The sequence below is a fragment of the Bactrocera oleae genome, chromosome 4, assembly GCF_042242935.1.
Source record: "Bactrocera oleae isolate idBacOlea1 chromosome 4, idBacOlea1, whole genome shotgun sequence".
NCBI lineage: Eukaryota > Metazoa > Arthropoda > Insecta > Diptera > Tephritidae > Bactrocera > Bactrocera oleae.
Window position 1 is genome coordinate 8,432,455 of NC_091538.1, and position 24,450 is coordinate 8,456,904.

The 24,450-nt window shown below is 34.2% G+C and overlaps 1 protein-coding gene across 15 annotated transcripts in view; it reads right to left on the minus strand.

Moving 5' to 3' along the window:
• Window positions 1-24,450, minus strand: part of sm (heterogeneous nuclear ribonucleoprotein L) — a 237,508-nt gene that overhangs the window by 98,703 nt on the left and 114,355 nt on the right. For all 15 annotated transcript variants that reach the window (XM_014229753.3, XM_036374938.2, XM_036374932.2 and 12 more), the window contains 2 exons: window positions 7,613-7,795; window positions 7,199-7,262 (listed from right to left, as the gene is read on the minus strand). In XM_014229753.3, the coding sequence (XP_014085228.1) occupies window positions 7,199-7,262; window positions 7,613-7,795 (247 nt within the window). The remainder of the gene's footprint in view (window positions 1-7,198; window positions 7,263-7,612; window positions 7,796-24,450) is intronic.

Below are 24,450 nucleotides of genomic sequence, written 5' to 3' on the forward strand. Positions count from 1 at the left end.
GAGTGAGTTTAGACTTCTTGTTAGTCAAGTTTAAATCACACTCACTTGTACCAGATGCCTTGGGCACTGCCAGAACAACTCCCAGCATGCCAAATAAGATTGAAATGTCTCCAAAAACCATGCGATTGTACTGTCCCCCCTTTACGACTCTGCGCGCTGCACTTCTACGTCACGTCAGACAGCCGTAAGCAAATGATAGAATTGCAATTACATGCAAGAGGTACACAAGTAGTTGCAGAGCACAGAGACAGAGCGTTAGAGCAAATTGGAAGAACTGCCTAACCTAAAATTGTTTGCGCTCAATAAAATTGCAATACACACACATACCTGCAGACACATACATAAGTAAAGGGACCGATATGAAGGGAAGCCGATTAAAAACGTAGCAATTTCATGCAAAAATATTTATGACAAAAAAGTCTAGACGTTGGTGCCGCCGGCTTTTGGAAGTAATAGTTAAAGTGCAACAACAACAACAACACACACGATTTGAAAAAAGTAAAGCTGCCGGAAAGATTAAACAACCGTAAAATACGAGAAATAAAGCACAAAAACGCCGCAAAAAAACTCGCCGACACACAAAATAGACAAGTAACACTTCAAACAGCCAACAACAACAAAGTGTTTAAGAGCAGCAGCACTACGAGAACACACAGGCAGGCGCATGGTGGGCGGCAGCAGCCGCTGCTGATGCTTGCAGCTGCTTTGAAGTGCCAGCAACAATTTGTACATTTTATTGCCAAACAACAACAACAAAAACCAAAGCGCACGAAAATGCAATGCGACGTAAACGAAGTGTGCGATAGGTGGCGGTGAGTGGGCGGTAGGCGGTCAGAGGCAGGCGACGCATCACTTTCAAGGCATTGTCTGGCAGGCAGTCACTCAGTGTCAGTGCAACAAAGGCGCTCGGTCGGTTGGAAAAGGTGCTGCAACGGTCGTTGGCATTGCTGTCACGTTGGCTTAACCGGCAGCGACCTTTTGTCAACGACAAATGACAGCGACATACATACATAGCTGCGCAGAGCAGCGGACGGCAAAACAAACAGTAAATATTAAATGGGAATGGACGGACAAATGATCAAGGAGCTGCAACGGAGATGAATAAATTATAATTGTAGAGAGATAATAATTAAAAAATAATAATAACAAATACAAATTTTAATAATGCATAAATATAAAAAAAAAATATATATATATATTTAATTTAATTTTAAAAATTAAAAAAAATTTCAAAACTAACAAAAAAACATTAAAAATATGAAAAAGAAAATTCAAAATTATAAAAAAAAAAATTTTAAATCAAAATTAAAAAAAAAATATTAATTTAAAAAAAATTTAAATTAACAAAAATTCTAAATTTAAGAATAATAAAAAAAAAATAAAAAAACTTAAATAAACCAATTTGCATGTTAAAATTAAAAAAAAAAAAAAAAATTACAAAAATATTTAAACTTAAAACTACATATATTATAAACGATTTTCAAAATTTCTCCAAATAATATTTAAAAAAAAATTTAACATAAAAATAATACAAAAAAAATTATTTAAATAATTTTACATAAACAAATTATCACAATTAAAAATAAATATATGTATATTAGAAAAATGTAGAAACAATTTTAATTATTTCTAAAAGTTAAAAAAAAAATTAAAAATATAAAATAAATGCCGAAAAAAAAGTAAAAAAGAAAATTCAATAATTTTATAAAAATAAGTAATTTAAATTAAAATATCAATTAATTTTATTAAGGCTACAGAAATAATTCACGAATACTATTTACGTACACATTTATTGAAATTTACAATAAAACAAATTCATATTAATTTCCAAAAATAATTTCAAAACATTAAAAATTTTTAAAATATAAAATCTACACACTTCGCAAAAAATTTCACATTAATTTAAAAAACAATATTTTCAGAATTTTAAAATTAATAAAAAGTAAAATGACAAAACTTCCCAAAAAAAAAATTTTTATTACTTTAAAAAAAAAAAAATGAATAAATCATTTATGTAAAATTTAGTAAATTAGCCTAATAAATGGCAAAAATGAAAAAAAAAAAAATTTTTTTTAATTCAATTAATAAATTATATAAAAGTGAATGATGAGTAAAAATAGAAATTGCGCTCACTAAACATTTCTGAGACAAATCGCGTGGGCGTTCATAAAAAGCAGAACATTTTAAGAACACGGCTGATTAACAGGTGCCGGATACCGCCCACCTACGCAACAACAACAACACCACCAGCACATACGTGATAATACTAACTCGGCGCACTCATTACAGCGTCTAAACGTAAATTTAAATGAAGGTGTCAGCGAGCGCCACACACAAACAAAACAATGGAGCGCCGGCTCAGCGTCTATACCGGCGACGGTTTGTCTGCCAGAACAAAGACCGCGCGCGCACGACTGCTACTTCCCCGACGCTCGCGGCGTTGAAATTTTTAATTCCAGCAATAAAAAGAGTGTCAACGCTATCAAAGCGCACACACAGCAACAAAGTGGCCGGGCGACAGCAGCAGCAGCGGCAACAACACTTCTCGCCAGTCAACATTTAAATTGTCATCTAATTTGTCGCGCTGTTGCAACGCGTCACCACGCCGCGCGGCAAGAGAGTGCAATTTTTATTCAACACATTTCACATTTCACCAAACGAGCGCTGCTGACAACGCATGGAATGGACAGAGATGCTGTTGACAAACCGAATGGCGGTGGCGGAAAGCGAGAATGAAAACGAAACGCGGCGCGGCACGTGCAGCTTGAAGGCGTTAGTAGCGCCAACTGTGGGCGTGCGGCGACGCGCGTTACTTTTTTGGCCATAAAGTGAATGGAAAAAGTGTGGCAAATATGTTGTTGTTTTGGTTGGCGCGCGGCGTGGCAGGCATATTAGTGAATTGTTGACACTAATAGCCACATTCACACATTTATCGCTTTAATAAAAATTAAAATTGTGGCAATGCACACAAACAAACATATGTATGTATATACTGAAGTAATTATAGCATATATACATATGTACACACCATGTTTGCGGTAGTGTGGCACGTTCGTTGGGCGGAAATTATATTCGTTTTAATTACGCTGGTTTTTTGTTGTCATTTGGCAAATAAAGCCGACAAAGTCATCGTTAGCGGAAGTAAGTCGTTGTATGTTTATAGCCAATTTCGGAAATATAGGCCGCTTACAGTTAAAGTAATGTTTTGCAATAAACTTTTTAATTATATCTCCCTAATTTAGCGATATATAAGATATACTGACTCGGAGATAGAAAAAATATTATAACAGGTATACGGGTGCTTGGAGCAGTGCTAAACCGATTTTCATAATTTTTAGTACCAAACCACATTGCTATCTGAAAGGGGTGCAACACTTATTTACATTTAAATATCTCAATTTTTGAACGCTATAAATACATATATGGTATATAGACAACCGGAAGTTTGAAAATCCTTATAAAAGATGTATGGGGGCTAGGCGAAATACTGAACCGATTTTATCCATTTTAGGCACAAGTACACATTGTTAGTAGAGAAAAGTGCTCACGAAATTTCATTACGATAACTCACCTATTGACCGATATATACAGTATAAAAATCAACCGGAAGTTTGAATATTCTTCTAATAGGTATATGGCTGCTAGTGGGAGTATTGACCCGATTTCATCTACATTAGGCACAATGACACACTGTTATAAGAGAGATACGCTTACCGAATTTCACTAAGATAACTTAGGTATTGACTGATATATATGGTATAAAACCAACCTGAAGTATGAAAATCCTTCAAAAAGGTATATGGGAGCTAGGCCTAATATTGACCCGATTTCATCTATATTAAGCACAATGGCACACTGTTATAAGAGAGAGTTGCACACTGAATTTCAATAAGATAACTTTGATATTAACCATATATAGGGCTTAAACCCAAGCGTAAGTTCAAAAATCTTTATGTTGGCTATATGCCAGTTAGGGCTGGTTTTCAGCCGATTTTTTCAATATTATTGATACAAAGGTACATTATAATCGGGAAACGATTCTCTTTGAATTTCAATAACATTGTTCGCAGAGTAACCGATATTTTCGTTAAGAGTCCGCGATATGCGCTTGGGTTCTCATGTGTAGCAAAGATGGCAATATCTGTTGCAAAAGTAAAAAAAAGGAATTTAAAGGTGATGAGGTGTATTACTCTTCGAAGTTTCATAGCAAAAATGGTGTTTTCTCAGTGTCTACTCTCACAAACTAGTTTATTTATCGTTTTAATCGCTGCTTCTAGCTCATTGTCCCTAAAGCTCTAATAATAACTATAAATTTGTGTCGAATATCAATCAATGTTTGCTGAGACTTCAATATATGTATGTCGTAAAAGTGCCATTGTTTTATATTGTAAGTGTCTAATTATTGTTTACTACCACGAATTGTGTTGTGTTATGAGTAGTCACAGTCGATTTATGACAATGTAAACGCTTTTGTTTCAATGAGTTATTAAGCCTCTTTGTGCTTGGCAATATTTTCACAGGACCTTTGACAAAAGTGTATATTATTGTTGTTGTTAATAAATGGCTGTTGTTTTCTCTTGTGTATTGCCTTTAGTGTGCTTTATTCTTTTTGCTTATATTTTGTACACATATACATACTTATATACATATAAATCAAAGGAAGATAAGGATTCTTTGTTGTTTGTCTGTGTGCAATATAGTTAAAATCTTTATTTAAGATAGTTATATATATATTTTTTTTCCAATGTATATGCTGGATATAAATGTTTAAGCAAGCTTTTGAGCGCAGTTTTGGCTTTATTTTTAGTATTATATTGTGGCTAAAAAGTGAAAGGAAATATTTTTATATTTTTTTTCTTTTTAACTTTTTTTTTTTGTATAAAAGAAATTTAGGTTTTTGGCTTAAACGTTTTTCTTAATTTACAAAAAAGAAAAACGGAATGTTAAAATGTTAACAAGAATGTCAAGAATTTTTTATTTTTCAAATTTTTTTTTTTTTGTAAGTTTCAATTTTACAAAAGAATAAAAAACGTTTTAAATTTTTTTTTTGGTTTTTTTTCATTTTGTTTTTATTTTAATTTATTTCCAAAAAAAAAGTTTTAAAATGTTTTCCAAAAAAATTTATCAAAAGAAAAGTAACAATAAATACTATTGCTATTGTCAGAAATTAAAGTTTTTCCTAATTAAAAAAAAAAGTTATGGTAAAATACGGTTTTTAAAGTTAAATAAATGTTTTTGTTTTTTGAAAAATATACTAGCATCATTTAAAGTTATATATGGATAAAGGGCTCTACTAACTTAAATTATTTTAATATAATATTTTTCAAATATTTTTAAATGTATTACCTTTAAATATTTTAATAAAGTCTATATGCTTTTTTACATTAAAAAAATATTTATGTTTTTGGAAAAATATGGCAACATGCAGTTTATGTTATACATAGGTATATCGACAAATGGTGAAATTCATTTTTAAATTGAGAATTAATAATTTTGTTCCATTTTGCTAGTTTTTGATATCATAGGGTGGAGGATATAGACTGTATCTTTGTAATATTAATGAAGTTTTTTTTTTAACTTTTTAAAATACTTTTTTTTTTAATATTAAAAATATCTATGTATGTATAATGTTTATATTTGGTTGGAGCACTCAAATTCATTTCTGCATGTAGAATTATTATTTTTGTTTTAATTTTAAGACATCGATCATAGTATAGTGGACACAGACTGTAGCATTACAATATTAATGCAGTTTTTTTCACAAAAAAAAATAAAAAAACAAGCTTTAAAAAGCGAAAAAAATTAAATATGTACTAATATGTGTGAAATTATGTATATATACAATACATAAGTATAACGGTATAGAATAAATAGCTATATACACGCATATTTGTAGGCACTATAAGATCGTTTTTTTGTATTAATTTAAAGTTATAAGAGTCATGTGAGTGTAAGTCTACTTTACTAAGTGTGAATGTTTTTTTTAATATATTTTACTAAAAAATAGCAACAAAAATGTATAATAAAATGTTTCTTCAAATCCAAGAAATCTCGAACGTTTACAGAATTAACAATGGAGTCTAGTCCTATTTACCAGCGTTGTGTGGTTGAATAAAGGGTGTAGGTGTGTGGACATATGTATTTATGTGTGATAGTGTTGTGTGGGTGTACATATTTGTAAGTATGTGTGTGAGTATCGATAAGCAAGTGTAAGGTGAAGCGTGTGGGTAGTAAAAAAATGCATAAGTAAAAAATTGCAGAAATTCAGATAATAATGTTTTAAATATTAATTTTTGAAAAATGTATTCTCATTTGATACATTTTTTTTACATTAATTTATTTTTTACATTCTTTAATTTTTACAATATTTTATTGTTTTAAAATACTATTACTTTTTTATAGATTTATTTATTTTCAATTATTATTTAACTATTTGTTTATTTTTTAAAGTAAATTTATTTATGTTATTTTTTAACTAATTATTTTTTAATTAAATAAGTATATGTTTTTTTTTGTTTGTTACTTTTTAATATTTTGTTATTGTTGCTTTGTCTATTACTATATTGAAATATTTATTTTTGAAAGTAAATTTTTTTTATTTTTATTGTTTTTAATTAAGTAACTTTTTTAATTACAGATAAGTTTTTTTTATTTTGTTATATTTTTCACAAAATTTTTTGATTTTTATTTTTATTTTATTGTTTAAATGGTTATGTTTTAAAATTTAAATTTTAAATTTTTTTAAAATAATTTTATTTTTTTTTAAATAATTATATATTTTTTTAAATAAATTTTTTTTGTTTAATATTTTAGTTTTCATTTTAATAATAAAACTTCTTTTTTTATAATAACTCGAAATATTTAATAAAAATTTTTAATTTATTTTTGATTTTATCTCTTGTTATTATATATATCTTTAGTTATTATTATTTTTTGTTGGTTTTTTAATTTAAACTTCTTTAAATTTTGTATTTCTTATTTATGTTTTTGTTTTATTGTGCTTTTTTTATTATAATTATTATTATGGTTTTTTTTTTTTGGAAACTGTTGCCATTTTTTTAATTTCTGCAATCTCCTGCTATGCCTTTTTTCACCCACACATGGTTTTATTATTTACTCGTTTCCTATGTTTTTATTTTTTATTGTGTAAAATTTTGTAAGCAATAAAAATAAATAATAAAATTTTCGTGAAACTTACCGGCGGTAAGTGTATAGTCCCAGCTGGTGTCTGGTTCATTTTTGTAAACATTCAATTTCTCTGGCTGCAAGGAAAAAAGGAAAATAAAAACAATATTTATTAGTTTATATAAAAAAAATAATAACAGAAAAAATTAAATTAAAAACAATAAAATGTAGAAAAACTTTTTATTACTTTTTTAAGTTACATTTCGTAATAATATATAAAAATTATCAAGTATAAAAAAAAGTTCAGTCTGATTTTGTGCGATAATTTTTATTAATATATTTTTGTTATTTGTAAACCTTATTCTTGGTTTTTGCCTTTTTATCATTTTTTCCTAGTTCTTATTATAGTTGCTTCTAACTCTCCGTTTATTTATTATATTATATTTATTTATATCTTATATATTTTTTGCACAACACTGCCACTCACCTTAGCATAATCAATTTTCAAAGTGCAGCAGCCCGAATATATATCGGCACCATTTAAATTCTCACGTGCTCTTGTTGCCGCCTCAAGACTATCAAATTCCACCATAGCCTGCACGCCATTCTTCTTGAAAATGACAATGCGCAGCACCTGGCCATGGGGATGGCAGATTTTGTGCAAAACGTCCTGCAAGAAAAGAGAGAGAAATATGCCAATATTAGTAAAACAAATTTTATTTAAAACAATAAAATGAAATGCAAATATTTTGGAAGTATTCTACAATAAATATATATTTTACAGTAAATTTAATAGAATCATTAAATGTGTATGTGTATATGTATATATGCATATTTTAATAATTTTTCGCCACTGTCAGTAATTTACAAGAATTTTGCTTATAAAATGTCATATAAAGTATGTGAGTTGAGATCCACCATGGCGTATGAGTAACGTGATTTTAATGAAACACTAAAGATTTTTTAGATCTGTATTCAAATCAACTCTTCTAATAAAATAATACTTTTTCTGGTTTTTTAAGTGCCGAAATGTTACAAATTTCAATTATTTTTTACAAGTTTTGGCGCTTCTTTATAGCCAAATACTATATTACTTGCATGACTTTCCACTTAGAGCACAGTTTTTTCAAATTTTTTTTTAAGGAATATTCAAAATTATAAAAATTTGACATTCTCAACTTCCTTCAACTACTCGAGCCCACAATTTTTTTTCGCAAAGACAACTTCATTTCACCGCAATTAATTTATACGCTACCTACCTGCTTGCAACATTTTAATTTTTAAAGCAAACTACTGTCATCAAAAATTTAAAAACATAACAAAAACAATCTGCGCCATTAAAAAATGTCTTTTATTCAGAAATGCATCTACTTCCTCTCGTTATTGAGACTTCTTCAAGTTTTTTCCTTAAATATAGCATACACACAGGCGCGTCACCCACACAGCGCGCTGTAAATATTTTGGCAACAATGCTGGCCATCATCAAAAGTGCATTAGCACAACAACAACAAATTATGTACGGAAGTTGGCAGCGCTGAACGCGGCAGCTGCCACACAGTCGTTGTCATTTTGCGAGAAATTTAATAAATATGATATAATATGCGGGCAGCAAACCGCTTGGTCCGCTGAAATGGTAAGCAGAAAAGTAGGTGTGTCGCGTAGAAGAAAGCAACGGAGGCAAAGAAGACACGATAATGCCCGGAAAGGCGAGGAGTCGCACTGTTTTCAACTCATAAAAAATAAATGCATTGTTGTTGAGCAGTTACTTTGCCTCACACTCTCCGCAATTGCAAGTGTAAAAATAGCAGAAAACAACAAGAAAAATAGTTATACCTATTTAAAAAAAAAACGGAGAAAAAATGCAATAAGAACCAAAAGCAAAGGACAACAATTGACAAAGTTCCAGCGTATTGTGAAAAAGTAGTAAAGCAAAGTAGTGAAGTAAACAGTGGCAGCAGTTAAGTATTTACAACTTTTTTCCACTTAACGGTACTTTTTTGTTTTGTTGCTTTTCGTGTCATAAAACTGTTTGTGAGTCTATTAAAAATGAATGAAATGTCACAAATCGTAGGAAAAGGTATCACTTTTAAAGTAATTGCGGCAGCAAGGATGAGCAAAGACAAGGAAAAAATGTTGTATTAGGGTGATGCCAAATATAGCGAATATTTTATTTTTTTACAGATTATAGGGCGTACTATAAAATGTTGTAAATGCTTTAGGGTGTTACCTAAGCCACCAATTATGGAGGTAGGGTAATACAACAGTCGAAAATATCACATATCGATTTTTGCTTCTAAATATCGAAAATACTTTTATACAATACACAAATGTGTGTAGTTTTTTTGCTAATGAACTCTCCAAAAGCTAACCTGAAACTTATCCTCGCTGCGAGACACCTTACGCGCTTTGAATAGAGACCAATATTTTTCCGATAGTTAAACCGGCTTTGAGGGTAGGATATAGAACGTTTGAGCTTGAAATTTAAGACGTTTGAGGTTTGAGTTCTTTTTTCATTGTTTAAGAACCACCTTAACTTAAATAAGTTATATATGCGTATATTTACAAGCTTAAAGGTCTTAGATATATAAATACACATATTAGCATTTTTAAAGGGATGTATTAGGGATATAATATAGCCATACGTCCTTGCGCTTATTTATTGCCTATTTCTACTTGCCACACTTTCGTCACAATTACAAAAAAAACAATCGATCACGACCCTCCTTTTTCAATGTTTTATGGCGTTGTTTAGAGTTGTTTAAACGAGCGCAGGAGTGCCAGTAGCGATGGTAATTTGAAGGATATGCAATTTCGCAATGATATCACATACAACCTTACTATGATTGCCACGTAGAGAGAAGCAGATACTTGTTAGTGTCCAGCTCCCTTGCTTTAACTCTAGTCTGAGCTTTAAGTAAAAGAGCGTGAAAATAAACAAAATTTTCGCTCAGAAATTATGTTCCAATGTTTCAAGGTTATCGCGAACTTTGCGAAGTGTTCCCAAAGATTTTTACCCACAACTTCAATTTTTTTCTTCTATTAAATGCCGAAAAACCTACTCTTTCTGCGAAATACTTTAGTACAATAAATAACTAAAAATCATGAATCGTTTGAGAATTTCAAAGAAAAAAGAATAAATCGAACGAAAAAAGTAAATTTTATTTGTTTAAAATGCTCGAAATAGTCAAGTCTAGGAGTTTTAAAACTTCAATTTTTATTTTTAAATAAAAAAATCATTAGTCGTTTGAGAATTTCAAAGAAAAACCAAATAAACGAAAGAAAAAGTAAATTTTATGTGTTTAAAAAGAGTTTGAAAAGTAAAGTGAAACTATTATGTTTCTACTCTACATAAACAGGGTTGTCAGGCTGCTTTAAATGCCATCAATTGGACCGTATGAAGAACGAAATCCTCAGAAACTGCCTGTTTTCGCCAATAGTAGAAGAATTGGGTTCCGTTAGTACAACGCCAGACCACTCTCATCTACAGTAATTCGCTAGAAGCTCCGGGAGCTTGGTTAGAATAATCTTATCTAACCACTTTATAGTCCGGACCTTGCTATGGCGAATAATTTTGTTGGTGAAAAAAAAGTTGGTTGGATCATTTAGGAAATATTAGTCCAAAGGCCTACACATCGCTCATCCTACTGTCTACTGTTTACTGTTTAAAAAACAAAAAGTCCGATCAATTATTTAGAAGTTGGTTTCAATTATTTCATAAAGCTTATAAGAAGTACGAACAATATAACAATAAAAACAACAGACAGATGGGCAGACAGACATGACTAAATCAACTCAGCTCGTCATTCTGATCATTTATGTATATATATTTGGGGTCTCCGACGTTTCCTTCTAGGTTTTACAAACTTCTTGGCAAATTTAATATACCCTGTTTAGGGTATAAAAATAGTCACCCATAGGCTGAAATACATGCACTGAGAATGAGGTTAGATTAGGTTAGGTTAAAAGGTCAAACGAAAAACCGATCTTACTTGGACAGCTGAGAACGCCGGTCCATTGTGTTACCTAAATATCCCTAAGTACTGATCGGAAAGGCACTCAAAAATCGACGAAGCGCTTTGAGTCAGCCAAAAATTTGTTAAGGCGGCTGACTCCGGTTTTAAATCTCAGTCTGGTATAAGCTGGGCAACGGATGAGGAAATGCCTGTATGTTTCCACCTCACTTCCTTTATACAATTTTGACAGTAAGCGTCCGACAAAATTTTCAGCCTTACCGCATGTATGCTTTTAAACAATGTTAGTAAGAACTTCCATGATTGCGGCCAAATGAACCTTACTGAGAGTTCAGTGGAACTCCGGCATTCTGCATTCGACTAGAAGGATCTCGCACTTGCATATTACCTGCGATAGACGCAAGAGGACAACGGAGACCTAACTCGTTCTGACGCATTTTAAGTTATGAGCCTTTTTCGACTCTGATTTATTACATGTCTAGGTACAAGTGTAGTTTATATACTTAAATACTCTCAAATTTGTAGGTATTTCAGCGTTCAAGGAGCTAACTTATTGCTACATTGAATTAATTGTCGCAAAACGCCAGATGCCACTAAAAACGTCGTCTGCAACAAAATGTTGCATAACTACGTGGACACATATTTAGCACAATTCCCAGGACAGCAGAGATGCCACATACACACTATGCATCAAATAGAGATATCATCTGCGATTTTCTTGTGTGTACGCTTAACAAAACTAACGGTATACACAACTGTTGACATGTTGCACGAATTTTAAAACTGCTGCTGCCACGAAACTTATGCAATCGTAAAAACTCCAAATTGCAGAAGAAAGAAAAAGACAACTCAAGCAGGGCGCACAGAGAGTTATGGTTTGCCATTTGGTGGATGGCGCAGGACCGTGGCGAAGGGGGGAGGTAGCAGAAACAATTGCAACGATTTGACTGCGGTTGACGTAACGGACTTGAAGCAGGGCGGCAAGAAAGCAAATGTGGTGGCAAGGCAAGATATTAAGTGAAACCAAATGGCTGGACAATGCATGGAAATTGCCAACTGCAGGCGATGCGCGACGAAGCGGCACAACAAAAAATAACCACAAAACACACACACAGATTCACACAAACGAGCGCGCGCGCGCGCAAGCCAACTGAGCAGATTCGCGCAGTGTGGCAAGCAGTTTAAATGAACGAATTAATGGTGTTGTAGTAGAGGAAAAATTGAAAACAATCAAAACTGGTAAACTGGTGAACTACGCTGGCAATCCCGCTGACAATTTAAAGCGCCAGCGCCAGTGCCAGGCCGTGACGCGCTGCGACGCGCCACGCTGGACGTGGAGCAACCGCAAAGTGACGGCATGTCAGAAGGCGCTACGCAGTTCAGTTACATTTAACGGCTAACGGCCGCAGGGCCAACACCAACATCAGCGCCAACAACAAAAGCAACCGCAAATTCAACAAACGGCAAGCAAGCGGCGCACAGCAGAAGGAAGCGCATTTGCGGCAAACAAGTGAACAGCGCAACAAAAGTGTGGCAACAAAATGCATTAATAACTGTTTAAGTCGCCAGCATAAATCAGTGCAGTGCAGCGCAAAGCACTGAGCTACCGCAAACTACATGTGCAACAACAAGAACGACGTAAACAACAACAGCAATGGTGGCGAGCGTATAACTAAAGTAGCGAAACAACAGCTGCAAGTACACGGAAAACAAACAAGCGGCGTGGGAAAGTGTAATTTTGTTGTTGTTGTTCTTGCTGCTATTTTTCGTTGTACTTTGATTTGTGTTGCCATCAGCTTTATGTACACATGCACACATGCATACCTAAGTGTAGCTAAATGATGATGATGCCGAGCTTATAAGGCGCTTGGGCAGCGCGTTGGTGCTTACAACTTCAGCTAACGGTTTATAGGTGAGAGTTATGTTGCGCTCTAGATGCATGAGATACTTGGATTTTTATTTGCTTAAATAAAAGCGACACGTGTAAAAATTTCAAGAAAGAAGAGAAAAGTTCTTGTTCCCCTTGCACCCCCATAGTCTGCGCCTTAAGTGTTATTAGGGTCTGCGAGTAATTTTATACCAGAAGTCGACTCAAAGACTTTAATCGAACTTAGATTGCAATTTCATAACAAAATGCTCAGATATTTTGGCTTTCAGCACCAATTCAGCTAAAAAGAATTATAGCTGAACAAAAGCAGAGTTTTTAGACCTTTGGCTATCAGCACCTATTCATCTGAAGAGAATGATGGTTAAATAAAACCAGACTTGTTTCGTCTTAGCTCCAGATGGTATTCAGCAGCTATTCAGCATAAGAAAGAATAGCTGAATAAACCAGACTTTTCATACTTTTGCTATTCAGCACCTATTCAGCTAATATATATGTATACAGCTGAATGAAACAGAGTTTACAGACCTTTTGCTTTTCAGAACCGACAAGTATTCAGCTGAAGAGAGTGATATTTAAATAAAACCCAGATGGCTTGCAGCAGCTATTCAGATAAACCGAGTTATAATATATAATATATATAAAGCTGAATGAAAAAAATTTTTCTGGCCTTTGCCTTTCAGTACCTATTCAGCTGAAGAAATTGATAGTTAAATAAAACCAGACCTTTTTTCCTCTTAGCTTCCAGCTATTCAGCTTAAAAAAATTGTAACTGAATAAATCAGACTTTTCAGATCTTTTGGCTTTCAACACCTATTCAGCTAAAGGGAATTATAGCTGAATAAACCAGTTCTCATACCTTTGGCTTTCACCACAAATTCAGCTTAAAAGCTACCCGCACCTATTCAGCTTAGGATTATTAGAGATGAATAAAACCAGACCTTTGGCTTTCAGCACCTTTTCAGCTTAAGAAAATTATAGCTGAATAAAACCGGATTTTTTACTGTCGACACGTATTCAGATTACAGAATTATAGCTTAATAACACCATTTCTAGAAATATATAACTGAATAAACAATATTTTTCAGGCCTTTTAACTTTCAAAACTTATTACCTTTAAGAGAATGATAGCTGAATAAAGTGCTAATTGCCAAAGCGTCTGAAAAGCTTGCTATGATGTTTAACTTTTAAAGTTAAAAAGACTTCCAAAGTAGTATTAGTGCGTTTCCGAAAAATTTGGTAAACAAGCCGACCGGCCGGGGTCCAGTACCTTAAGCACTCTCATCGACACATTACTCCATCGAAGAAAAGGATATTCCGATCGATGTCGCATACTTGGAGCTCGCAGTAAGCTTGTTTATTTAAACGGCAGCGTGATGATGAGGTAAGCGACTTAAGCATAAGTAATAACTGATAAACTAAGTTTGAGACAAAAAGAAAGAGGTTTTGGTTTTGTGGGACTTACTCCACTATGCCCTGACGGAATTGGATTCTAAACTTCTTTATTTTTCACCACAGTTTTCTGCTTGCACTCTTTAATTGAGATAAATTAGATTTCGGTTCGGTTGAGCAACTCGCTCTATTCCGAGTTTCAAAAGAAGTGCTGTCTATATAGCGCATTTTACAGTTGCTCACAGATGGCGCATTAATAAATATAACCTCCGCAAACTTTATTCAAAAGAAAACAAATATTCGCGATACTGTCAAACTGTTTCTTTGACAGCTTCGAAAATAAATTGTAGAAATAAAAAAACGTTAAGAAACAAAAAGGAAATGCAAGAAAGCGATGCAGCATCTTGACAAAAGCGCCAGCTCGGTGAAGAGACAACAAAAGGCTGGCGTTTCTTGTCATTATTTTCTGCTACCTGTTTTACTGCGCTAACTAACAAACTAATGGACACTGTCTTACACAGACACGACGCTGACCAACAAGTTGGCTGGCTTGCGGGCGCGACGGTGCAAGACAGGCACTAACGCAATCATTAGCAAACCGAAACAGTAGCAAAAAGGCAGGTGAGCAGCTAAGTTAACAACGGCAACGGAAGAGGAGAACAGCTAATGGAGTAGAGAAGACCAGCTAATAAGAGAGAGAACACCAAAAAGTGGGTCAAGCTTCTTTCACACGAAACAGTGCAAGTTTCTTTGGCATTGCATTACACATTACAGGGATAATAAGTGAGTGTGGCAATTTAAAGTCATTTGTGGAAGAACAACTACAAAGCAATAGTGTTGGAGAAGAATTTCGCAACATAGCAGACAATAAAAGACACAGAAAAGGTTAGAAGTACATGCATTCGATTATATAACATATATATATATATATATGTGAATAAATATGCACAAGAAGAGACCCTTTCTTGCTCTTTAAAAAAATATCAAAGCATGTTTGAAAGCGATGCAGTAAATTACTGTCATTTGCAATGCGTTTGCAATGCTGACAAACACAACCGAACACACGCGCCGATGACTTCGTTTAACTGCAGTTAATGAGTAGCAGTAATTAGTGTGGAGAGGAAGTTGCTATGCTCACTAATGAGGATGAAGTGCATTGAAGGATGATGACGAGCGTTGCGAAGTTACAATTCAACGTTAAAAGTTGAGCAAGCCGAGCACGTCAGTGGAAGAATATGAAACGTAGGTGTCTTAAAGGTAATTAAAGCGCAGCTAAAGAGATGAGACTGTGGAAAGAAACTTATGATCAATATTTTTATTATAATAAAATACATTTTGTAGCTGCATAATGATTTTTGTGAAACGAGTTTATGCATGGGTTAATATAACTGAAAATATTTTTCTATAATGTTTTTCAAACGAAACAAGAACAACGTTAGCTTCAGCTGCACTGAAGCTCTAATACCCTTTACCGGTGCATTTTTTATAGCATAAAAGGGTATAAAAAGATATTTACCTTGAGTTTGATCAATCAGTTTGTATGGCAGCTGTACCCTATAGTGGTCCGATCCGAACAATTTGTTCGGAGATTGTGGCGTAGTCTTGTACAATTATCTAAGCCAAATTTTGTGAAAATATTTTGTTAAATAAAAAAGTTTTCCATACAAGGATTTGACTTTGATCGATCAGTTTGTTTGACAGCTATATGCTATAGTGATTCAATATCGGCGGTTCCGACAAATAAACAGTTTCTTGCTGAGAAAAAGACGGTGGCAAAATTTCAGATTGATATCTCGAAAACTGAAACTAGCTTCTGATTGGGACTTACACAAACAGACAGACGGACAAATTAGGACGTCAAAGGGTTAATTGGTTTCAAAAAATGCTTTTATTTGTCGACATAATGTTGCAGAATATTTTACTGAATAAGACAATATTGAGGCAAGATATTTGATTCAAAAAAAGTTTTAAAATTTGTAAAGTTAAAAGAAAAGTTTATGCGCACCCTAATAAGAGCTTGTACTAGATATTAAATTAGAAGCGATCTCTCCATCACTTTCTCTATCTCTCTTTTGCTGAGGTCCGTTAGAATATTAATAAGCACTACCAAAACATTTATGAGCGATAAATTATATTATAGATATTACTTATAATCTATTTATCAATAGGATATATGTCTAATGTAATCTCTAAAATGTCTAGTGTAATCTCTAAAATGTTTTCTGTTTCCGTAATTGTGTCGAAAACTCCTTTGAAATGTAATCAAACAAATTATTTTTTTGCCTTTCCAGAAAGAGGTAAACTAAGATTTCGATCTTAAAAACTACTTAGCTTTCTAATTCATCGATTACGAAAGCAACAGTGAAGATAAAAGAGAAAACCAATAACTCTACATCTGCTGCCGATGATCTTCTTAAGATTAATATAAATTCCTGCCAAAACTTTACTTTAACTTTATACTTAATAAAACAAGACTCAAGTTAAGTATTCTAATATTCTTAAAAATTTTCACAACCACAATAAACTACTTATTTAATTTGACAATTTTTCCGAATTCAAAAGCTAACCAAAAATGTATTTTCTCCATCCATAATTGGTTGTAAACTTAAGCCAAAAGGAAAGTAAAACAACAACAGTGGCTTACATAAATGATGTACAAACAAAATTGCAAGCAATTTGCAAACAATCTTATCTGTTATGCAATATACCATGGTCTCTACTTGTAGCTCAAACCCACTCGCTCTCGCCTTGGCACTTATGTAATACCTGAGACTTAAGCATTTGACAAATTGCAGTTACCGAAAACTAAAATCACCTAAAAGCGACTCGAGAACGGTTGACTTTAAACAAGTGCAATTGTAGAGCGAGAAAGGGAGTGAGAGAAGATGTGTGAAGAAAAGCAGGTGAGTGGAAAAAAGAAGATGAGTGTAGGGAAGAGGGAGGATGTAGGGAAGTAGGGAGAGTACAAGAATGCAGTACCGTGTCTTATGGGAGCACTGCACATTTATTTGCAGACATAAAGCTGACTTGCTCACATACAAGCTCATATATTCTCGTAAGACTGTATTCGAGCAACATGCTTCTGTGCTGCAGACTCGTGGGATGTGTCTTACAACGACCAACTGACTTCTATTGCATGTTGCCCACTCATGTACGGCACTTGTTGTAAATGCTAAACACATTTAAAAACAATGACCATGGTAAAACACGTAGATACTGGAGGTAGATACCTCCATACTGGTATACGAGTATACTTTGTGAAATGAAATGAAATGAAAATGAAAAACAGCGATTCATGCTCGGTGCATTGAGTAGGAGAACTATGAGTTGCAGGAAAAAACAAAATATATGAAAACAATAAAGACTAATAAAAGATGAAAGAAAAAAAAAAAAAAAAGAAATTGGAATAACAACAGTGAAACATTTTTATAAGTAGAAGGTAAGTAAACAAAGTTAGTGCAGTCAATAAAAGTAGAATTCAAGAAGGAATATATGTATATATATGTGTGTGTATATAAGTCAGTTAGTATATATAAGCATGTAAGGTAGTAGAAATGTAATAATGCATTTAAATACAAAAGTAAGTACGCAAACAAGTAGCTATGCGCTTAAGTATGTAAGTACATAAGTATATACTCGAAGCACATAACATATGTAGGTGTGCAAGTATGCACCTTACTACATCAAATATGGCAGGCAAATATTTAACAAGAAAAAACGATTACTACGACTCACTGTAGCATTTTTAATAGCATAAAAGGGTACAAACGGATATTTATCCTTATTTTAATGAATCAGTTTGTATGACAGCTATATGTTATAGTGCGCCGATCTGAACAATTTCTTCGGAGATTGTAAAGTTATCTTAAACAATAAGATATGTCAAATTTCGTGCAGATACCTCGTCAAATAAAAAAGTTTCATATACAAGAACATGATTTTGATTGGTCGGTTTATATGGCAGCTATATGCTATAGTGGTCCAAACTGAACAATTCGTTCGGAGATTTTAGCGCTACCTTGGATAATTATCCATGCCGAATTTCATGAAAATATCTTGTCAAATAAAAAAGTTTTTCATACAAAAACATGCTTTGGATGGGTCAGTATGTATGAGAGCTATATGCTATAGTGATCTGATCTAAATAATTTCTTCGGAAATTATAGCGTTGCCTTAGAAAATAATGCATGCCAAATTTCGATAGATATCTTATGATATAAAAAAGTTTTCTATACAAGAACTTAGTTTTGATTGTTCAGTTTGTATGACAGATATATCATATAGTAGTCCGATGCTAGCGATTTCGACAAATGTACCGCTTCTTAGGGAGAAAAGGAAATTTGCAAAATTTCATATAGATATCTCAAAAACTGAGGGCTAATGCGGGTATAAATAGACAGACAGACGAACAGTCAGACGATCTAAATCGACTCATCCTAACAGCTCATGATCAGCATTATATATTTATGTCTACACGAGTATATATATGTATTAAAGGGTTTTGGACGCTTCCGTTTGGGTTTTACAAACATCTTGGTAAACTTAATGCAGCCTGTTCAGAGTATTATTATTAGCGAACTAGAAGTTTCAGTGAAACTATACTTAAGATTTTCGATTCGTAAGAATTTTATACAAAAATCTACCAGTAATAATGAAAAGAATCTAGATTTTAGTTCTCTATCTAGCACATCCAAATGCGGCACTACTTCAGTAAACTAACTCCAGACTGACAATTTTGGCATAAACGTCAGAGAGCTGGGCATGTTTTGATGAAATCGAAAGATTTGCTCGATTAGATTTCGAAATTGTAGAATAGGTTCAGTGTGGTAAGATTTGGGCAAAAACAGAGAGAGACACTTTTTTTAAGCTTTAAGAATTATATAATCTTTGTAAAGCACGATATAAGTAGTTGGAGAAACCCCTACTAAATGTAATGAGAGATGCAGAGGAGTTTAGAAAAAAAAAATATTGTAAAAAAATATTTTCTACAGAAGCGCAAAAATAAATAATTACTTATGCAAGAAATAAGTAAGTATCGAAGCAACTAAGTTAGCCAAGCAAGTAAAGCACGTATGTGAAGACCCGTAAGTAAATAACTTTGTAAGTAGGTGACTACAATCAATGACGGTATTGTTGTAGAAATTAGGTACGTCAGCTGAAAGGGAAGTCGTTGGAAGACACAGTCTAAGCAACAAAGAATAGCCAAATGCGCCAAGAATATACAATAAATAAAAATTAATGAGAGTTGAGTGCAAGAAAAGAAGGGGAGCACACAGATAGCAACTGCTAGCGAAAAACTTCAGATGCAAGTGGAAAGTAGTAGAAAAAAATTATTGCTGAAAAAAAGCAACAACTACAAGTTGCGCGTTTTAAATGGCGGCAGCAATGCGGTAAAATGCACGTTGTGCGCATTAAAGCGTCTTTACAAGAGCGCTGTATACACACACAAACACCCTACTTATAGTTGGCTGCCAAGCTGAGGGCTCGTAAATAAAATTACGTCGAGAATGTAGGCAATAGAGATGGCAAGATGGATTGTAAAGTGGCGAGCGGCGACCTGCGATGAGCGGCTGTGCCTTACCGCGCCAAGACACTAGGCTAATTAAGTGCGCCAGCTAGCAAAGGGAGAATTACTCTGCTATGTGTATGTACGCATGTATATGTGTATGTGTGTTGAATAGAACGCTCATACGCTTAAGCCAATATGCGTTCCCGGACTAGACAAGTGGTTAAATTTATAATAATTGTGTAATAAACTTAGCAGTAACTTGAAGGTTAAAAGCTCTTCGCGTAGACGAGCGCCAATTATCGAGCTTACAGAGATTCTACGTGAGTTCAACAGCTGCTAACTTAAACGAACTCTAGCATGAACACCACACTATGTTATATGTTGATACCTAATACATATTATATAAGAAGTGAGTAAATAGCAAGCGAAAAGAAGGGCACGATTTGGTGTAATTTGTTAAGGCTATAAATTAAAAACTTATGGCATAAAAATGTGCTTAGTGTTGAACTATAAAATATCACGCCCGCTGGCGGAGAAAGAATGGCGGAAGAGCATAATTAATGCCATTTTGTATTAGCGGAGCTTGAGCAGAGCTCTACCAGTCCTTTTTTAGTGCACCAGAGAGCGACTGATTCGTTTGGCACTCATTTTAGAGCTCTACATTTTAATGCGTCAGAGCGAAAAGACATCTGCTATTTATAAACTGTAGTGGAAGTTCGGTGCAAAGCAGTTCGCTGCTTTTAAAATATTACACACAATTTACATAAAACATATAAACTTTGTGAATTCACGCTTCTCGGCAGCATCTTCTGCTTCGGTGTTTTTGATTTTCTTAAAAAGCCAGTATGGTCTCTTTGCTAACAACGCATATATCTGAAAATCCTTTATATTATACTAAAGCGACGAACGCAAAAAGTCTTTGAGTCGTCTGCCGAATGGAATGGGCAGGACAGACTTTCTCGACCCACCGTGCCTAGCAGCGTTATGTTGATGATCGTCGTGAGAACTTAAACGCTCTAGATTTCGAAAAATTGTGGATTTCGGAAATGTTGGCGCGGCTCAAGAAACCATATATTTAGTGAAGCTACGTTAACATCGATGACGCTCCATAAGTTATATAATTTTTTCAGACTAAGAACACTACCTAGGGCAGTGGACCCCAATATTATTTTCGGATCCATTTTGCACATGAGAACAGTTACCTTTTGGACCGTAGCTTCGCCGAGAAGTGTTTACGACAATATCACACTATTTTTTTTATGGCGGAAACAGGATGGGTACCATGAAAAGACTCAATCTAACACTAGCAGTATCTTTTTACGGTGTAAACCGGTTGGGAACCAGGGAAGGACTTGTCTCAGTCTGACAGCATATAGGATTACAGATCAAAAGCTTCTTAGAAAACATCTGCGGGCAAATTTAACTTGGATGTAGATAGGGTAAAACTTTCGTCGAAAGAAAGTAAATCCGGAATCACAAGTTCACATGTTTTTCCATCATCCATAATAAGTGACAACTGCGACTGATGTAAACCACCCGAAAATGACAAATATCCTCTGTGAGCTGTATAATTTGATATGATTCTTAAAGAATACTGTCTTTTTGAATTCATTCTTCTCGGCAACTTCTTTTGACAAACAAATGGATTAGTCCACAATAGTATTTTTCATAATTATTAATATTGGATGACAGTTAAATGTGACCGAGCCTAAGCTCTGAAAGCCAAACGAGCGCTTATATCGCATAAATCTGATAAATCTCTGTACATTTGACACTGCTGCTATTCTAGTTTTCGCAAAATGAGCATTGAGATTTTAGACCAAAAGGGTGCTTATGTCTCTTAGTTTTCATAAATCTCTGTGTATTTGGTGCTTCCACTATGGTATAGACACCTCCGCACTACAAAACTACCGAGTTCGCGAAAAACAGAAATTTGTCTAACTGTAGGTTAGAAACAAACGTGGATCCGTTGAATGTGTTAGAAACTCGACTAAAATTGCTATATACAAGTATGCTAGATGACTTGTTGATAGTAATAAGAGGTGAAGAGCGCGTTAAATGAAAATGTTGACGAGAATTTTGCGCTACTTCATATATAGTAAAAATAATTTTGCAAAATATTACTTCTCACAAAAGCGTTATCACAAAGCTCGCAAAAAATTACATGTAAGCGCAATTTATCTACTCAACTTTGACCTTTACGACATTATTGATTCTTACTGGCAGCAGTGCCACATTTCAAATGCTTGTTAGGACTATTTTTTATCTGGCTTTTTCAACCAAAAGTGTTATAGTCTACAGTATGCCAAATGGCAGTACCTAACCAAAATGGCAGTACAGCGCCTACTACTCTCAAGTCCCGCCTTGCTACAAGCACAACAAACTTTTATCGCACACCTGCCGTTCGTAGAGATTATGATATGCAAACGACGAGTACTTTTGCTTTGTTTGTCTGCGGCAGGCAGTTCGTTTGTCAATCGGTCGCACAAAGTTTCGGCTTGGCAAAACTCAAATCACAAGTAAAGTGTGTTTGTAAACGTTGCGGGTGAATCTAAGAAAACTTACTGCCACAGTCAACTGACAAATAAGTTAGTTGGTCGTTAGTATTTTCTGTTCGAGTTCAGTTTTTGCTGTTGGGCCGATCGATTTCGCTTCAATTGCACAGTGGAATACATGAATTTTGAATGCTTGAATAAGAAATGATTGTGTCAAAAAGAATAAGTGCAAAAATAAACAAGAAAAAATTTGAAAATTGATGTGGTGTGCTGGTGTAAATGTCGGTAGGGGGGCATGAAAATAGAATTGTTACTGTACAATGCAACTGAAAATCAAATTTTCATTTCCTCTACACTTCAATGAACACACCAGTGAGTGGTCGTTAGTTTTGTGGTTTAACTGCACCAAATTCGTTGCGTCCTACCATGTAACCTATCCACTGGTTTTATTGATATAATCACCGCTTTTTACTAGTATACTCTGTTAGCTTTTGTTATCGGTCATCTTTCGTTTGCAAACTGTTTTTTTGCGCACTTTTTTGTTGAAAACTGTAACTTTTTGTCGAGTCTATTGGATACTTTTTTTCAGAGTATTTGGCAGACCGATAAGAGCGCTGACGTGCAATCAAATTACGAATGCATTTAATAAAGGCTTCCGACAGAGCTAAGGCAAGCATGAGCTATGAGCCTGAGAAAATGTGGAGCTTGCAGATCATCATGTTAGATACTGGGACCTTCAATATCAAGAATCGCAAGCTAATCACAACTGCTGCATATCTATCGAACATTAAATGACTTTTCAACCGACATCAATACTCAGAAGACCGAAAAAAATGTGATAGTAAGATAAAATCCTTTAATTTCGTAACATTTTTGGTATCTTGATATCAATAAATCCAAGAGATATGAAGCTGTAAGAGACTGGGAATACTTGCAGTGACTTAGTCAAGGGCTTGTCGGTGCCGTACAAGCTCAAATGCTGATACGAGTCAACAGAGGTAGGCAATCTATTCTCAATCCTTCACCTATTGTAAGAGAATGCTTTAAACACAGCGCGCTGAGTCTCTGGCAAAAATTTTAAAGATCTTTGCTGCCCTTGGAATACATAGATTCACTGAAGACTCTTGTAACAGCTCAAGTCGTAAACGTTTTTTCAGATATCGAAGACACAATCTATTTGATTATACCAGTATATTGTATTTATACCAGTGTCAGTATTTATACCAGTTTTTTCTATTCGTCACTTTTCGAGTTCTGGAGAAGAGCAGACACTTTCTACTTGATTATACTAGTTTGTGTTAATTATACCAGTTTATGCCAAAGTGTTCGATTCGACATTCTTAAAGTTCTGGTGAATCGAGGACACATGTTATTTGTTTATACCAGTATTTTGCTTTTATCTTTTTGAGTTCTGCATTCACAATTTTCCCGTTTAATTTAGTTTACTTTCTTCACGTTTTGTAAGTTCTTCTTTTACGGTTATTGCCGTCTTTTTGATACCCTTGCTTTTTTCTTTTTACTAATTTCATTTTACACCTTCCACAGACTCTCATCGTTACAAATTTCTTTAAACTTGCCATGCTATGCGGTTCTCTTGTAAATTCTTTACATTTTATAGCTACCGCGGCTTCTTCACCTCGTTACGCCAATTCACCGATGTCTTTCATTTGTATGCACGTTATGTATGAACGAACTCAACACTAATTCGATTTTTATTGTTAGCTTAGCTCGGTGTGAAACATGGGTACACTTCGGTCTGCGCTGACGTCGCTGATTTTGCCACACAATTGAATTGTAATTTTTTCACTTTTGTCGTTGGCACTCAACGTCCGGTTTATTGGTTTGTAAAAAAGTATGTACATCTCCAGATGACTGCGAAGGTTTATGTTGTAAGCGCAGTTTTTCGACATTACAACTGTTACAAGGCCTTCAGCGGGCGTGTACACCTTCAAGCTCTTCGCGAGACCAACCTCCGCACCCTTGCTTTTTCCAACAATACAAGTACAACACGAGTTGTTTCTGTCGCAAACCAAAAAAGTTGCTCTTCGCTGGCCAACACACATCCACACACAC